This window comes from Crocuta crocuta, unplaced genomic scaffold, assembly GCF_008692635.1.
Source record: "Crocuta crocuta isolate KB4526 unplaced genomic scaffold, BGI_CrCroc_1.0 scaffold124, whole genome shotgun sequence".
Taxonomy (NCBI): domain Eukaryota; kingdom Metazoa; phylum Chordata; class Mammalia; order Carnivora; family Hyaenidae; genus Crocuta; species Crocuta crocuta.
The window spans coordinates 9997394-10013603 of record NW_027551573.1 but is presented as its reverse complement, the minus strand read 5'-3'; the positions used below and the strand labels follow the sequence as shown (position 1 = coordinate 10013603).

The window sequence follows — 16210 nt, the reverse complement described above, 5'->3', positions numbered from 1 at the left end:
AATAAACAGTAAAAGTTTAAAGAACCACCACCAGTTAAGAGGAAGCCGGGTCCTGCTTGTGTTCTAGATCAGGGTTTTCCAAGTTTCAGACCACAGGACCACTCTTTCATACCAGCATATGCCAGCGCTATTAGCTCTTTTCTGTTTCATTTTGCACGGGTAAGAATAGCTGCTGAATCATCATATAGATGTGCCATTTTTCTAATTAAATTTCATTTATAACTATTATAGGTAAAAAGGTCTGCCCATATTGCACACTGTGGGAAACTGTTTGGGGCCATAAATTTCAAAGTGTGACCATGATCAGGTCACTTCTCTCTGTGTCTCCATCTCCCTGACCATGAAATGTAAGAGTTGAACTACATGAGTTCTAGCATTAAAAGAGGCAGGTGGGAGGTATAATCTCATTGCAGTTGAATCCTATTCACACATCTCTCCCTGGAGGAGATGTGCTTAGAAAGAGACCTAGAAAGATATTTCTTAGCATTTTGGACAATGCTTTTATCTCTAGGTAGTGGAGGTTGAGTGATTTTTAGTCTCTGTACCTTTCTGCATTATCTGAATCTTTTACAATGAGTATCTTACAAACACAAATAAAAAGCTATTTTCTTTTTTTTTAAGATTTATTTTTTTTAAATGTTTTTATTTATTTCTAGGAGAGAGAGAGAGACACAGCGTGAGGAGGGGAGGGTCAGAGAGAGAGGGAGTCACAGACTGAAACAGGCTCCAGGCTCTGAGCTGGCAGTCAGCACAGAGCCGGACGCGGGGCTCGAACCCACGAACCGCGAGATCATGACCTGAGCGAAAGTCGGACACCCAACCGACTAAGCCACCCAGGTGCCCCGAGAAGCTATTTTCACAAGAAAAAAAAAGGTGGTTTCCTTTTATAATTGAACCTTATTGAATATTGAAGTGGATTAATTATAACATGTGAGTTAAGGCATACAGTCATCATTGGGAACTGCGTACACCTCTCAGTTAGCTGAGCACTTACTTGTTTAGGTATTTTTAATAACTTAATGAATATTCATGAGCCCACCAGTGAATCCAAAATCCATAACTTTTACCTGTACAGGGGGTTATTCTTCATCTCATTCCCCTGCTTGGTGTGGACAAACCCTCTACGCCTTCCTCACCAGTTAACCACTGTCCCAAATTTTGTGTTTCATTCCCTTGCTTACAAAAAATTGTTATCACATATATTGTAATTTTATTAAATAAATTTTGAGTGATATGTGGCTTAATGGGTCAGTATAACAACCACACATCTGGATATGAACAAATGCTAAGTGATGGAGTGGTTTATAGGGAACAGAAACGGGGGTCCCCTGAGCCCCAAGTACTCTAAGTATATTCTCAGTGTCTAATTTTGTTTAAGCCATTCAGTGCTTTTCAGTTGTCCTTGTTTTTTTGTTTTGTTTTGTTTTTTTAACAAACACCACAGAGGAAACATGGTCGAGACCCCTACCACAGTGCCCATCAGGGAACCTTCTCTAGACCCCCAAGATACAGGCCTCCACAGCTACAGCAGCCCGCTCACCTCCTACCTGTGGCCACTTGCAAGGAGGGCTCCTCCCTGAGGGCTCACAGCTGTCTTCTCCCTGCCCTAGGAAGCTGGTACCCCGGGAGTTCAAAAGCCAAACGGTGGGCTGGGAGGTGGCTTATAGCACCAGGGGGCACAAAGGAGGAGGAAGGGGGGTAGCCTGGGTGGCTTAGTCGGTTAAGCGTCCAACTTTTGCTTAGGTCATGATCTTGCGGTTCGTGGGTTCGTCGGGCTCTGTGCTGACTGCCAGCTCAGAGCCTGGAGCCTGTTTCAGAGTCTGTCACTCCCTCTCTCTCTGACCCTCCCCTGCTCACGCTGTCTCTCTCTCTCTCTCCTAGAAATAAATAAAACATTAAAAAAAAAAAAAAAGGAGGAGGAAGGTATCATTCCTCCCCTTCTAGCCTGGGGGTCTCAAAGTCAAATGCCTACATGGCCAGATAGAAAACTTCAGTGACTGAAGAAGGAGTTGAAGACATCCTGATGAGTGAGGGGACTCAGAGAGCTAGTGCCCATCCAAGCGGCAGCCCTACGCAACTCCAGCCCTTATTTGTCTCCATGAGGGGCAGCACAGGGTTCAAGATCTTTGCCCTGACCCTCACCCTTTCTGCACCTTTCTCTCACCATAAGTACACCCATCCCTAGCCAAAAGCTCTCTGAACTCTGAGCTGTCTCTCCTGGCATTCCTTCCATGGACATCCCTCCCCCCGCACCCCCCCCTCCCCACTTCGGAGTCCAGACTGTAGCTTCCTCATCTCTGCCTGCCCTGCAGGTGAAAACAGGCACAAAGAGGAGGATGGGATAGCTTCGTGTGTCAGTAGACAGGGAGAAGGCAGCAGGGGCCCGGATCAGCAGCGAAGTCACAGTGCAGGAGGTGGGGGTGGAGCTCCTGGAGCTGTTGATGAGTAAAGAACTGTCTTTACTCAGACAAGTCAAGTTCATTCCAGCTTCCGGGCTTTTGTATTTGGTGTTCCTGAAGCTGAGTCATCATTAGTCAGAGCAAAACTCACCTTAGCAGAAGAGCCTTCCGGGGCCCAGCATACCCAAAGTTGCCCCAGCCCTCCTCCACATACTCTCTAGAACATCACACTGTTTTACTGGCATCGTAGCTCTTCATGTGATCTGATGTTATCTTCTTTGACCACTAATTCACATGCTAGCTGTCTATTTCTAATACCAGATTGTCACTCCTTGAGAGCAGGGACCCTGTTGGTCACATTAACCGTAGTATTCTTAGTTTCAGTACTTGGCAGGTGGTAGGGGTTCAATAATGACTTTTTTGAACACATGAATAAATGAATGAGTGAATGATATAGGCTGGGAACTACATGCATTTAAATGAGATGACTAGGGTTGCCTAGGTGGCTCAGTCAGTTGAGTGTCAGACTCTTGATTTCAGCTCAGGTCATGATCTCGTGGTTCATGGGTTTGGATCCAAGGTGGGGCTCTGCACGGACAGGCAGAGCCTTCTTGGGATTCTCTCTCTCTCTCTCTCTCTCTTTCTCTCTTCCTCCCTTCCCTCTCTCAAAATAAAAAAATAAATAAATAAAATGAGATGACTATAAAATAGCTTTTTAAAATTAGTTTAGATTAGGGTTTTTGAACTCAGATGCTACTATAGGGGCAAGACCAGCTATGTAAAGAAGGCACTTGTGGGGATGAGCACTGGGTGTTATATGGAAACCAACTTGACAATAAACTATTAAAAAAAAAAAAAGAAGTCACGTAGACCATTGCTAAGATGATAAATGGTAGGAAAAACAGTCCCAGTGTTGGAGGTACAATAGAGCATAGTGGAGGCTGTGGCAAACTGTATCTGAATGCCTCATCTCAATAGGGCAGCTATCACTTAGGCTCCAGGCATTTGTGGCCACAGGAGAATGTGGGTCTGGTGTTCCCAGGTCTTCTGATTATTCAAGGGAATCCAGAAATCTGATTTTTATATAAAATTTCCAGTTTTTAAATGCAAGTAACAAACATGATTATTTTTAAGCAAAATCATCAGGGCAACCCTATATAAAACTGGACAGGGTCTACAGACCTCTTATCTGAGACCTGGTTTGTATATATTATCCTAAGATCTCCCTGGGACCTGATTTATTGGTCTCCCCAGTCCTCACACCAGCCTCAGTACAGGAAGTCACTGAGTTAGCCAATCCCTCTGCACTGACGCTGGACTCTGCCTTGGCTTTGGGGCATGCTCAGGAGGAACATCATGGTGACTGAAGGCAAACGAGCACCCAAGCAGAGAGCCATGCAAACAGTCCTCTGACCACTCACCTTGAACCTCTCTGCTGCAGACTTGGAATTTGTGAGGCCTTTTACAGCAAAGGGCACTAAGAACACTGAGAGCCGCATGGGATTCATTGTGGCTGACACGGTGAAGGCCTATAGGAAGAGGGGAGTAGGCAATGAGCATCACATCCCTGTCCTGCTCTCTCCAGTCCCTAAGGCCCTCGTCCCTGAGCCAGAAGCCACAGAGCTAGACCCTACAGCTTCTGACAGGCATGTCCTTCACTTGACAGGGGCCAAGCCAGTATTTTGGGGATACTGGAAAAAGTGGGGAAGGAGCACTCATCTTAACATCTCCACGTCTGTAGGCCTAGCTCCTGTGTAGCTTGGCACTGGGTAATTCTGCAACTTTGGCCAGGTCCCCTCCCCAACAAGCTCAGTGTTCCCATTGGAATAGTATCAAATCATGAAGTGGTAACAAAGTTGAGGAAACACTGAGAAAGTACATGTGAGTTTTCTACTGTCAATAGGTTTGATACTATTATTGCTGTTACAATCATATTTATTCTTCTTGCCTTAGATACTGTATTCCTTTCTCATATTCAAAATCTCCCTGCACTTCAAGCCTAATCCATGCCTCACTCTGTCCTGGAGGCTTTTTCTGACTACAGCAGGCTACCTTTGGCTCTCAGGATCCCAGAATGTGACCCCTGGTACCTTGGGGACCTTCCAATCCATGCCCATCTCCTTCTTTCTTCATCTTTCACTGTGTGAGTGCAGTGTGGCCCTAAACTTCTGCTGAGAGTTTTCTTTGTAAATGGCCCTGCATCCACCCTCAGACCTTCAGGGGTGCTCCTCTGGTGTGCCTGGGCCAAGTAGACGTGCCTGCTGTCTGGAGCACAAATGAGCCCTTGGCTGCAGACTCCCAGTGCTCCCTATCTTGTTTTGGGTACAGTGTCTTGCCCCAAGCCCCATCTGGATTCCCACCTCTCCCAAAGCAGCACCCTGACTTTTCTCCACAGAGAACTGGGATTCCACCCCTAAAAGGCAGCTGCTACTTCTCTGGGCCAGGGTCAGACCACAAAGACAAGGCAAAATAAGCTCTAGCTTTCTTTTTAAAGCATATTTTTGGGCTCCATTTTGGATTTGAAGAAATTCCTTAATTTAGGATTCCAAGGCATGTAAGCAGAATCATCGGGGTTTTTTTACAGCACCTTCTGCCTCCCCTGCATCCCCAGATGACTTTATCATCTCTCCCTCCCACAGCTGCTACTGAAGGGATGTCAGTTTCTCAGACAGGTTGAGATGGAAGAAAGTTTGAGCGTCCTAAAAATCTGGAAAGTCAAAATCAACACCAATTATCCATTTGCAAAACCTTCAGACCTTTGAAGGTCATGGTCTAGGAAAGGACACCCAAGAAAACTCCCCATTGGTATGGGAGGAAAACAAAGTACGCCGAGCACTTACTAGTGAAACTGTGAGTTTCCTTTGTAAACCCGTGTGGATGAGGAACATCGCTGTTGTGGCCACTGTAGGGGCCATAAACAAGAATGCAGTGGTCAGGCTCTGGATGATCCCAGACTTCTCCAATAGTTTCCTTTCCTTCTTTCTGAGGTCTAAGAGATTAAAAAACCCAGTGCACTGGAATTAACCATAACAACGTTCTCCAAAGAACTTTGAATAACCCCCGCAGCATGAAAGAACTCCCCAAAGGGCGAGAGGCTTGGCCCACCATGACATCCCAAGGCTCTGAGCTGAAAACCAGATTTTCTGTACCTTTAATTATTTTTTTTAATGGTTTCTCCCATGCATACATTTTAATCAGCTTGATGCAGGTGAGAACTTCACTGGTCACTCGGATGCGCTTGTCACTGACCTCAGATGTATGATGGTGTATCTTGACAATCTTTCTGTTCAAGAACACCTGCAGTCAGATTGCAGCAAGAACTTCTTTAGACAGGGCAGAAGAATTCAGTCCAGCAGAAGTAGGGCAACCAGGAGTATATCCAATGGTAAAATCCAGGTGTGGATTGAGTACCTGAGTTAGATTCTACACTGTTTGAATCCATTGTGACTCTATAAATTCCAGGGCCTTGCTGAAGATATTCCAATGGAAACCTCTCCATCATGCCTTAGAGCACCTGCCTCACACATCCTGGGGTTGTTTCTCTCCTGTGTCCCAAGCCAGGATGTGGCTCACTAAACGAATATTACTCCTTTGCCTTTGGAAACTCTAAACCCACCAACAGTTACAATCACCTTTTCATCAGAATACCTACGCTGAGGGAGCAAAACACTTGATTTCAATAATTCAGAGTGCACATAATACAAGAGTCACTTCCTGTTTTGCCCGATTATATTTCACCTGAATCCTTGTCAGCATATTTACTTCCCTTCCCCCATTATACTGTGCTCAGATAAATGTTAACTGCTATCCAGGTTAGTTCATTACCATATCTAGGTAGAAGAGAAGGAACAAAAACCTTACATGGAGGATACCTACTAAGGAAAGTCTGTGAGGCAGATAAACCCTCCCAGAAGCCTATAAGATGGACTGGCACGCCATATTCACCTCTTATTTCTTTGGCCAGCCTTGTGGCCAGAGAACAGTTTGAGAATGAAATTGAAGCTGAAGCTTAACCACAATAGAATGAACAGTCAATAAGAGTCAATATTTCCCTAAGGAGTACCCCAGCTTCCAGAACCCTGGTAGTTCCGGGGGACATCCAACATCAAGTGGGTAGCAAAGAAAACGTTACCTCCAATGGTAAAATCAGGAGGTAGAAAATAGTGGCAGAGAGCACGGTGGGTCCAAAAATGAGGTAGGAGGTGACAGTGCAGGCAATCAGCAATGAGCAGATGAGACAGACCAGGGGGCCATAGTACACCCCTTCAAACAGGTAGTTTATGTCGTTGGCGAAGAAGCCGATGGCCTGTAAGACAGCAAGCCCGTGGGTATTCACCATGTCAGGTACTGAGAAGGGGCTACGCTGATCATGACAAAAAGGTTTGATAGGCAAGGTGGTAAAGACATAAACACCAACCACTCCTCTTACTCTCTGTGTGACCCTGAACTGGTTACTATAGCACTCTGAGCCTCAGTCTCTTCACCTCTGAAGCTGGAATAATTATATCCACTTCATATGGTTGTTGTGAGAATGCCAATGAAATATAAAGGGTTTGCACACATAGACTGAAGAATAGTCATATGCTACTTTACTATTGCTACTACTTCTAATATCCAGATTTCCCAGAGATTTGCTTCTAGTGTTCTAGCCTATTTTATTCATTCTACTAATACTACTACTACTAATGGCTGAATTTTTTAAGACAGGAACTATTTCTTTCTACCCTTCATCTTTTTTCTTTTATGCTATAGAATCTTCTGTTCACTTCCTTGCTCCCCAATATATCCTGCCCAGTCCAGTTGTTATATAAAAGCTGACATTCCAAATCAAGAAATATTTAAGGACCCAAATCATGAATGTCTTTTAGAATGACCAATCTGAGTGCCTTAAAAAGTGATTTTCTTTTAACTTTAAATTGATCTCCTTCTGGTTCCCAGGATGTGCCCCAGACTGAACCTTTAAAAAAAATTTAAAGCTATGAGAAGCATAGGTTAGTACAGCCACTTTAGAAGGGAGTTTCGCAGTATCTTTTAAAGTTAATAATTGCATAAACCCCATGACTTGGCTATTTCATTTCTCTGTTGAGAAACACTTGCATGTGCTAAAGGAAATGCACACAAGGATATCCACTACAGCTATGCTTATAGCAGCAAAACCCTGGATACATCTTAAATGTCCATTGGTGGGGAAAAATAAAGCATCCGACCAAAGTGTATTAGATAATATTGGGTCCTGGAGCAAATTCGTCAGAGTTCATGTCCCAGATCTGTCACTTACTAGCTGTGGAGCCAAAGACACGTTATCCAGTCTCTCTGTGCCTCGTTGCCTTATCAGTAAAATGGGGATAATAATACAACCTACTCTATAGCATTGATGTGACAACTGATGAGATAGTGCATATAAAACACTTAATTTTGGCATATTGAAAATGCTATCTGGGGGGCAGGGAGCACATGGGTAAATGTGGTTTAAGGGTAAAAACTTATAAGATAAATAAATATGCTAATCATAGTTAACAATATTTTATTGTGTATCTGAAAGTATATTTTCCATGGGTAACTTGCACATGTATCTAAATTCACTTTAAAAAGTCTAGAAGGACACAAGCCAAATTGATAATGGTGGTCACCTCCAGGCATAAGGGAAGTAAATGGGCCTAAGGAGTCATCTATTCTATGTTGTTCCCAAAGAGAACATATGCAGATGTTTTTAAAATTAATTTTGAAGTAAAATTTATGGAAGCAACACTAGGATTCCTCAGGTGAGCAGCTACTTCCATCTCTACCTCTGAGTGGGCCACCTTGTCTTATGTTCTGTGAGGCCATTTGGGGAAACTGGCTTTGCACACAGCAGGTGCTCAGAACAGAAGCATTCGGAAAAGGAAAGAGAGCCAGTGTCATGTAGAAGGTCTCCTTGGTGAGCCAGGTAGGTGCACTGATTCAGAGCCTGGAAGCCTGCAGCCAGGTTCTGCTGCTTACCCACCACATGACCTTGCACAAATTTCCTACTCTCTCCTTGCCTCAGTTTCTACCTCTGTGACAATGGGAGTAATAAAAGATAACAATAACTCTTAAATAATAACAATAACTCTTAAATCTACCGCATAAGAGTGTTGCTGGAAGACAGACTGAGCTAATGAGCTAATGAGGTAAAGCCCTGGGGTCAATGTCAGACTTAATGGAAGCTAGCAATTACTACAATGACTCTTCTAAGATCAGGAGGGAGAAGGGCTGGCATGGATTTCAACTTCAGTCAAATGCAGAACAAGGAACCTCCGCACTCAAGGCCTATCAGAAATCAGCAATATAACACTTCTAAAACGCTGTTCCCTTCCTACATGCTTTGTATGGGCTAACTAATTTAATCCTGTGAGACAACAATCTTGTAAGTCTGGTCTTATTTTTATTCCACAGCTTCAAAGAGACCGTACAAGTTGCCTAAAGTTCCAAGACTAATAAAATGGTGAAGAATAATGGTAACAATGTTAACAAATATGTTTGCTACCAATTGAGTTTAGAAAAAGCATCCACCTGATGGCAGTGGTCAGTTTAGCAGACATTTTTTTGGACATCTGTCCTGTGGAATTAAAACACTGGCATTTTGAGGGATAGATAGAATCTGAAGGGGTTTGTGTCTTTGAAGAGGGCTCGTATGGGGCAACCTTATAAAAGGACAGTGGGTGAAAGTAACATGAGCAACATTGCCTGCAGGTAGAAATGCCTGGTGTGTTTGAAAACTGGAGGTTAGCCAGGACTGGCCAAAGGTAAGAAGCCAACCTGGGGCTGGAGGAGGGGAGATAAGAGTAGGTGAGGTTGGACAGTTGCTGATGCCAGATGGCAAAGGGGTCTGGCTGAGGGTAAGAAGTCAAAGCAATTTTCCAAAAATTCAAATGTCTGTTCCTTTTTCACGGAGCCCAACACAGGGCTTGAACTCATGACCCTGAGATCAAGACCTGAGCTGAGATCAAGAGTCAGACGCTTAACTGACTGAGCCACCCAGGCACCCTATCAAATGTCTGTTTCAATATAAAATTAATTCATGCTCTTCGAGGCAACTAGTAAGCAACTGGAAAATAGGGAACATGAAATTAAGCATATAAAGTTCCAATAGTCCTATGACTGTGGGTTGTAAGTTGGAGCATCTTTTTCCAATCTCTGTCATTTGTTTGTAAGGAAAACAAGAGCAGGGAACTGTTAACCAGGCAGCTCTAAGTATTCCTCTTTCGCAAACAAGAATTAACACTCTGAGAGGTAATCTACAATTGCTTCTCCCTTGGTTTCCCTGAGATGTCATGTCTTCCTTTACCCTCCTCCCCAGACTGGGTGAGGGGATGCACTTTCCAATGTGCTTATACTAAGGATTGGTGTGTTTCTGTTCACTGCTGTATCCTCAGGGCCTAGAAAAGAGTCAGGCCCAGAGTAGACCTCAGTAACTATGTGTTCAATAAATCTCTTTCAAGTCCTCTGAATGGAAGTGGGATCCCCCTGGATTACCGTTGATCTGTTCTTGTCCCCAGAGGTAATTGTTGGTGATTATCGACACTCATCCTAGGAATTATTTCCTTTCTATTTCTTCCTCATCTCCTAACTCCTTTTTCTCTCTCTCACCATCCCCAGAGTGAGGATACCTGGAGGAAGGCTAGGCAAGCATGGTCTCCAGTATCCAATCCCAGACACTCACCTCTCCCGTGGTGATGTGTGTTAGAGACTTAAATTGCATTAGCTTCTGAAAGGCAAAGGAGAAAACAGCAGAACGAAACCTGATGCCTGTGCGCTGGTTTAAGATCCAGCAGGAACACAGACACAGAGACTTTATGCACTCTGTGAGAAAGAGGGCAAAGCAGAGCCCTACTCCATAGGCAATACCTCCCGACTGCTTTTCAGAATATTCCAGGATCTTTGGTATAACCAGCATCTAGAAGGAAACAGGAGTTTGGATTATTCAGACCTCTCCATCCTTTCAGGCATATCAAACATGAGCCACATGTAAGGTTCCAGGTCAAGGTTGGGAGCTTATTCAATGACCAAAACTGCAGTGCCTGGTTGGCTCAGTCAGTTAAGGGCCTGACTTTAGTTCTGGCCATGATCTTGTGGTTCGTGAGTTCAAATCCTGCATTGGGCTCTGTGCTGAAAGCTCAGAGCCTAGAGCCTGCTTCAGCTTCTGTGTCTCTTTCTCTCTCTCTGCCCCTTCCCTCCTTGTGCTTGCTTGATCTCTCACAAAAACAAAATAAAATAAAAACATTTAAAAAATGATCAAAAGGCAATGGCTGTAGAACTAACTAAAACATAACCTTGCTCTCAAGCTCATAGTCCCTTTGGAGGAGACAGGAGTTGAACAGACCTAGATCTGAATCCCAGCTCTGCCACCTCATAGCTTGCCCTGACAGGAAACAGAACACATACCCAAAAGGGGTAACTCAGGAGCTGATGAAGTGACTATTTAAGAAGGTGTGGGCAGAATTTGGGAAATCCAGCAAGGGATGGCAGAGCACATGGAGCTAGTACAGCAGGGAACTGTTACCTTCCAGACCTGGAGGGGCAGGGAAGGGTGAAATCCAGAAGGAGAAAGTCATACAGAAAGGGCTCCTCCCGAGTGTCTGGTCCCCAACCTCCAGTGTCAGAGAAGGAAGCCATCAGAGAAATAAATATCCTGCCTTCACTTTCTCCTTCCCCCCAGTCTCCTGTTGGGAGTCTCCCACTGGTCCAACCCAACCAGAAGCCGGAGGGCAGAGGGACCCTATTAATGTGATCCATACAGACCATGCATTAGGGACACAAGCAGCATGGACAATGGTGGAAGGTGGATCTGAGGGGCAAATGGAGAATATCCAGCACTCTGTCATCTAAGTCACATATCTCTGTGGTGTCATCAGCTGTCGTTTCCTTCCTAACCTATGTTCGTTCTCCTCTTAGCTGGTAATAGCACTCCCGTTTCCATCTGGAAAGACTTGCATCTAACCCATGGCATGCGGTCCAGGCTGGACTGTCAGAATGCCCTATGCTCTGCTGGCTAACTGGTGAGCGTGTGACCCCAGCTGAGACAACGAGACTTATTCTCTGCACTCGGAATCTTGGGATGAGGACATGGAGGACAGGAAATAAAGCTAGTTCATCTCAACCATGGTAAATGGAGGAGACCATTAGTTCCTGCCACCTACATTCCCAGAGCTGCTCAGCCATTTCTCAAAGCAGCTCATACTGAGTCAGGCTGTGTTCTAAGTGCCTTATATATTTATCTCATTTAAATTTACCCTGAGAGGCAGGTAATGTTATACCTTCCATTTTATACATGAGGGTTTCCATGAGGTCTACCACTTAAGTGTCATGGGAGTGTTCCTTGAAGAAACTAAGGCACAGAGAAGGTAAACACATTGCCTAAAGTCACCCAGCAATTAAGTGACAGGGCCAAGGTTTGAACCCAGGCAATGGCTGCAGCACACTCCTGGGGTGCCTGGGTGGCTCAGTCAGTTAAACTTCGGCTCAGGTCAAGATCTCATGGTATTCCTGAGTTCGAGCCCCATGCTGAGCTCTCTGCTGTCAGCCAGAGCCCACTTTGAATCCTCTGTCTCTCTCTTTCTCTGTTCCTCCCCAGCTTGCACGCATGTGCACTCTCTCTTTCTGTCAAAAATAAATAAACATTACCAAAAAAGAATTCACATTTTCACATTCCTAATTACTCCTAGCTACACTGCATACAAAAGTTCTTTATCTTCTGAGTAGCAGTTGGAAGGCAAATAATCCCCAACACCTGGCATGGACTTCAGCATGCCAATTTCTTTTCTTTTTTTCCTTTTATGTTTATTTATTTTGGGGAGAGAGAGACAGTGAGAGAGAGAGACAGAGGAGGGGAGGGGCAGAGACAGAGGGAGACATAGGACCTGAAGCAGGCTCCAGGCTCTGAGCTGTCAGCACAGAGCCCGATGCAGGACTCGAACTCATAAGCCATGAGATCATGACCTGAGCTGAAGTCAGGCACTTAACCGACTAAGTCACACAGGTGCCCCTAACGTGCTAATTTCTAAACCCCGGAGTCCCCCAAACATCACAAAGCCAGACACTTACCGGCCCTAGCACGGTCAGGATAGAGAAGCAGCAGCCCAGAAATACATCCAAAATAGCCCTTGTTCTTTGAAACCTCATCATCACTCGAAGCACTGAAGCCTTTTCCACCCCATGCTTTGAGACTTCTTCTTCCCAAAGGAGGCAGAGCCTTGAAAAGAGGAAAAGTGAACCAAGTGAAGTCTCTTTGCACGTGCTACATCTTGCAAGACTAGGGGCTTTGTTACAGAAGTTTTCAAATCTCACAGAAGTAGAGAGGACACCATAGAGAATCTCCCTAAACACCCATTCCTCTGCTTCAAGAATGATTGATATTTTTTATTTGACATTAGTGTTTCCTCTGTCTTTCTATTTGTCTTTTTTGGGGGGCGCTGGAGATTTTTCAAGCAAATCCAGACATATCATTTCATCTACAAATGCTTCAGTATGTATCTCTTCCAGATAAGGCCTTTAAAAAAACCCTACAGTGACCATATAATAGTTATTAATTAATGACTATTAATTATTAATAACTATTAGTCACTATATACTAATATATTTATGACATATTAATAAAATTCCTTAATGGCATTAAATACACAGTCTGTATTCCAATTTCTCTAATTACATCAAATTTTTATAGTTAGTCTGTCTAAGTCAAGATCCAAACAAGGTCCATACATTGCATGTAATTATTTTTTTAAAAGTAGGCTCCAGAACTTAACGGAGGGAGGACCATGGGCGAGAAGAAGGGGAAAAAAATAGTGGGGGAGAGGGAGAGAGGCAAACCATGGAATGCCAAGAACAAATTGAAGGCTGATGGGGGTGGGGGGGAGGCGAAGGGGGGTGATGGGCATGGAGGAGGGCACTTGTGGGGATGAGCACTGGGTGTTATATGGAAACCAACTTGACAATAAACTATTTAAAACAAAAAGTAGGCTCCACACCCAGCATGGAGCACAACATGGGGCTTGAACTCACAACCTTGAAATCAAGACCTGAGGGGAGATCAAGAGCTAGATGCCTAAGTGACTGGGCCACCCAGGAATTCCATACACACTGCATTTCAATGACAAATCTGATAGATTTCCTGCATCTCATTTTAACCTGTAACAGTTTCCCCTTCTATGCACTTTCTGCCATTTGTTTGTTGAAGAAACTGGGTCCCACAGAATTTCCCACATTCTGGATTTGACTGATTACATCCCTGTGCTGTTGTCTACTATAACCTTCTATGCTCTGTATTTCTATGTCTATGCTCTGTATTTCTAGTTAGCTCTAGAGGCTAACTAGAGGAGTTAGCCTCTAGTCTAACTCCTAGTTAGACTAGAGGCTTAATGAAATACAGAATTCAGGTCAGCTGGTAAAAATATTTACTAGGTGATGTAGTGTACTTCTTTTGCATAACATCAGAAGATTCAAGGTCAGATTTCCCATTATTAGTAATGTTCAGGGTATTAAGGGATTAAGGTGTATCAGCCTGCCATTCATTCCTCATCGTTGAAAACCATTGCCTAGATCCACTTCCATTAGGGCTGGCAAAATGGTGATTTCTAATTCTGGCATTCCTTCTGTATTAAGTAGTTTGGGTTTTTCTATAAAAAATCTTTCTCTCGTTAACTATTTTGTTACCCTGAAATACAGTTAGTTGAGGAAATAGCTTAAGACTTTGACTAATGTCACTCTTTTTATACACAGATTAAGATTCATAAAACCAAAAACTCTGACCTCCAAAAAGTCCCTCCCCTTATTCAAAGCATCCCAAAGGGTGCCCCAATGTTAGACTGCCTAATTGAAAGTGTGCCCTTAGGGGCACCTAGGTGGCTCAGTCAGTTAAGTGTCTGACTTTGGCTCAGGTCATGATCTCATGGTTCGTAAGTTTGAGCTCTGCATTGGGCTCTCTTCTGTCAGCACAGAGCCCGCTTTAGATCCTCAGTCCCTATCTTTCTCTAACCCTCCCCTGCTCTCTCTCGCTCTCAAAACTAAATAAATTTTGATTAATTAATTAACTCAAGTTTAAGAGAAACTTAAAAAAATAAATTAAAAAATACAAAAGTGTTCCCTCATTTTACCACTCTAAGTGAATGATGGCTACTAGGCTGTTTGCATTACACCAGCAACACAAGAACACCAAAAGAATTTCTTTGGGGGGAAAATTGAAAAGCAATACCTCAGAAAGCATCCAAGAAGTTATCATGACGGAAATTAAGACTTTTGTTGACTCTTTTATACTTCTCTTTTATTTTGTATTATATTTGGTGCAGAAGCCAGTGGTTGGAAAATAGTCATTGTGGTGCCTATGGCTTCCAGAGTCTTAATGTGGCCCAGGATGCCTTCCACGCATCCACAATCCAGCCTCCCAGCTGCAATCACCATGTTGGCATCTGCCCTTTTACTTCCTGGCTCCATCATGTCCCATGGTCTGGAAGGCAATGACCACTGCCCATAGTGAGAACATCAAGGACTATGCCCAGGGTTTCCAGGACTACCTGAGGCTCCCACTCCTTACAGAGCAAGAGCATGGAGAGCCAACTGTTCTGCTCAGGGCCTGAGAGCAGCACTGCTTATGCATGTTCTGTCACCAAGGCTCTCATGGTAGGCAGTTCTAGAACTTTCTACCCTTTACTCCTGCAGCCATGGACACTTGTGCCCAGCCTAAAGCCAGATGGGAACAAACACCATTAGAATTTTCCTGTCCTACCTTCCCTCACCTGCCATCAAAACTCCAGGCTACTTTTTCCTCCCTGAATTTATAAAACAACTGTCCCATCCCATGCCCATCGCTACGGGCCAAATAAGTTAGAGGAGAGAGGAGGGTCTGGGCCCTAGGTCACTAAAGCAAAAATATCCCATGACACTTGTATGTGTTAGAGGATTTCATTATCTGTGGGCCAAACTGTGGGGCCACCTCCCCTCATTCCAGCTCTATCCCTACATGTCACCAAATCCACAGAGATAAAAAGCTCTGGAGTCGGTTCCACTTGACTAAACAAATCCAAGTCTTCCCATAGCCTGAGCTCAACTCTTTTAGCAATTGTATCAATTTCTCACCACAATGATCAGATTCAAAAGATTTGGTTTCAGGGGCATACTGGTGGCTCAGTCTGTTAAGCATCCGACTTTGGCTCAGGTCATGATTTCATGGTTCATGGGTTAAATCCCCGCGTTGGGCTCTGTGCTGACAGCTCAGAGCCTGGAGCCTGCTTCCAATTCTGTGTCTCCCTCTCTCTTTCTGCCTCTATCCCCCTCTCAAAAATAAATAAACAGTAAGATAAATGAAGAAAATATTATTCAAAAGACTTGGTTTCAGACTTCACTTCCTCCATTCATTAACTATAATTCAGGGAACATAATTTTACATCTCTGAGTTTTCAGTTTCTTCATGTGTAATTTGGGGGAAATCACATCTGTCCTATTTACTTCATAACCCTATTGTGATGGTCACGGGAGGTATTCGATGGGCAAATGAAAAATACAAATTGTGATAGTAATAATGAAGGTGATGGTGGTGACAATGGTGATTCCACTGCTGTGGCTGATGTGAGCGGTAGTGACGATTGGTGGCTGGCAATTTGTCAGCAAATCTTCACAGAACTTAAAGTAATTCTTCTGAAGGACTAGGGAAGATGCACCTAGGAACCCTGCCAGTTCAGTGGTGAACACAGAAATAAAAGCCTCTCTAAAGGTGTGAATGCGCAGATAGTTATTTTTTCAAATAAACATCCCAAAGTGGAGTGATTTGTAAAAAGAAAAAAAAAAGTATTGGTGGACAC

The 16210-nt window shown here is 43.9% G+C and overlaps 1 protein-coding gene across 3 annotated transcripts in view; it reads right to left on the bottom strand.

Moving 5' to 3' along the window:
• The window catches only part of ABCC11 (ATP binding cassette subfamily C member 11), a 70886-nt gene that overhangs the window by 39362 nt on the left and 15314 nt on the right, over positions 1-16210 (bottom strand). For 2 of the 3 annotated variants that reach the window (XM_077751379.1, XM_077751381.1), the window contains exons 5-10: positions 12462-12609; positions 10081-10314; positions 6532-6705; positions 5549-5696; positions 5240-5388; positions 3821-3928 (exon numbers count right to left, since the gene is read on the bottom strand). In XM_077751379.1, coding sequence (XP_077607505.1) covers positions 3821-3928; positions 5240-5388; positions 5549-5696; positions 6532-6705; positions 10081-10314; positions 12462-12609 — 961 coding nt within the window. The remainder of the gene's footprint in view (positions 1-3820; positions 3929-5239; positions 5389-5548; positions 5697-6531; positions 6706-10080; positions 10315-12461; positions 12610-16210) is intronic. The other variant, XM_077751380.1, reaches the window with a different exon arrangement.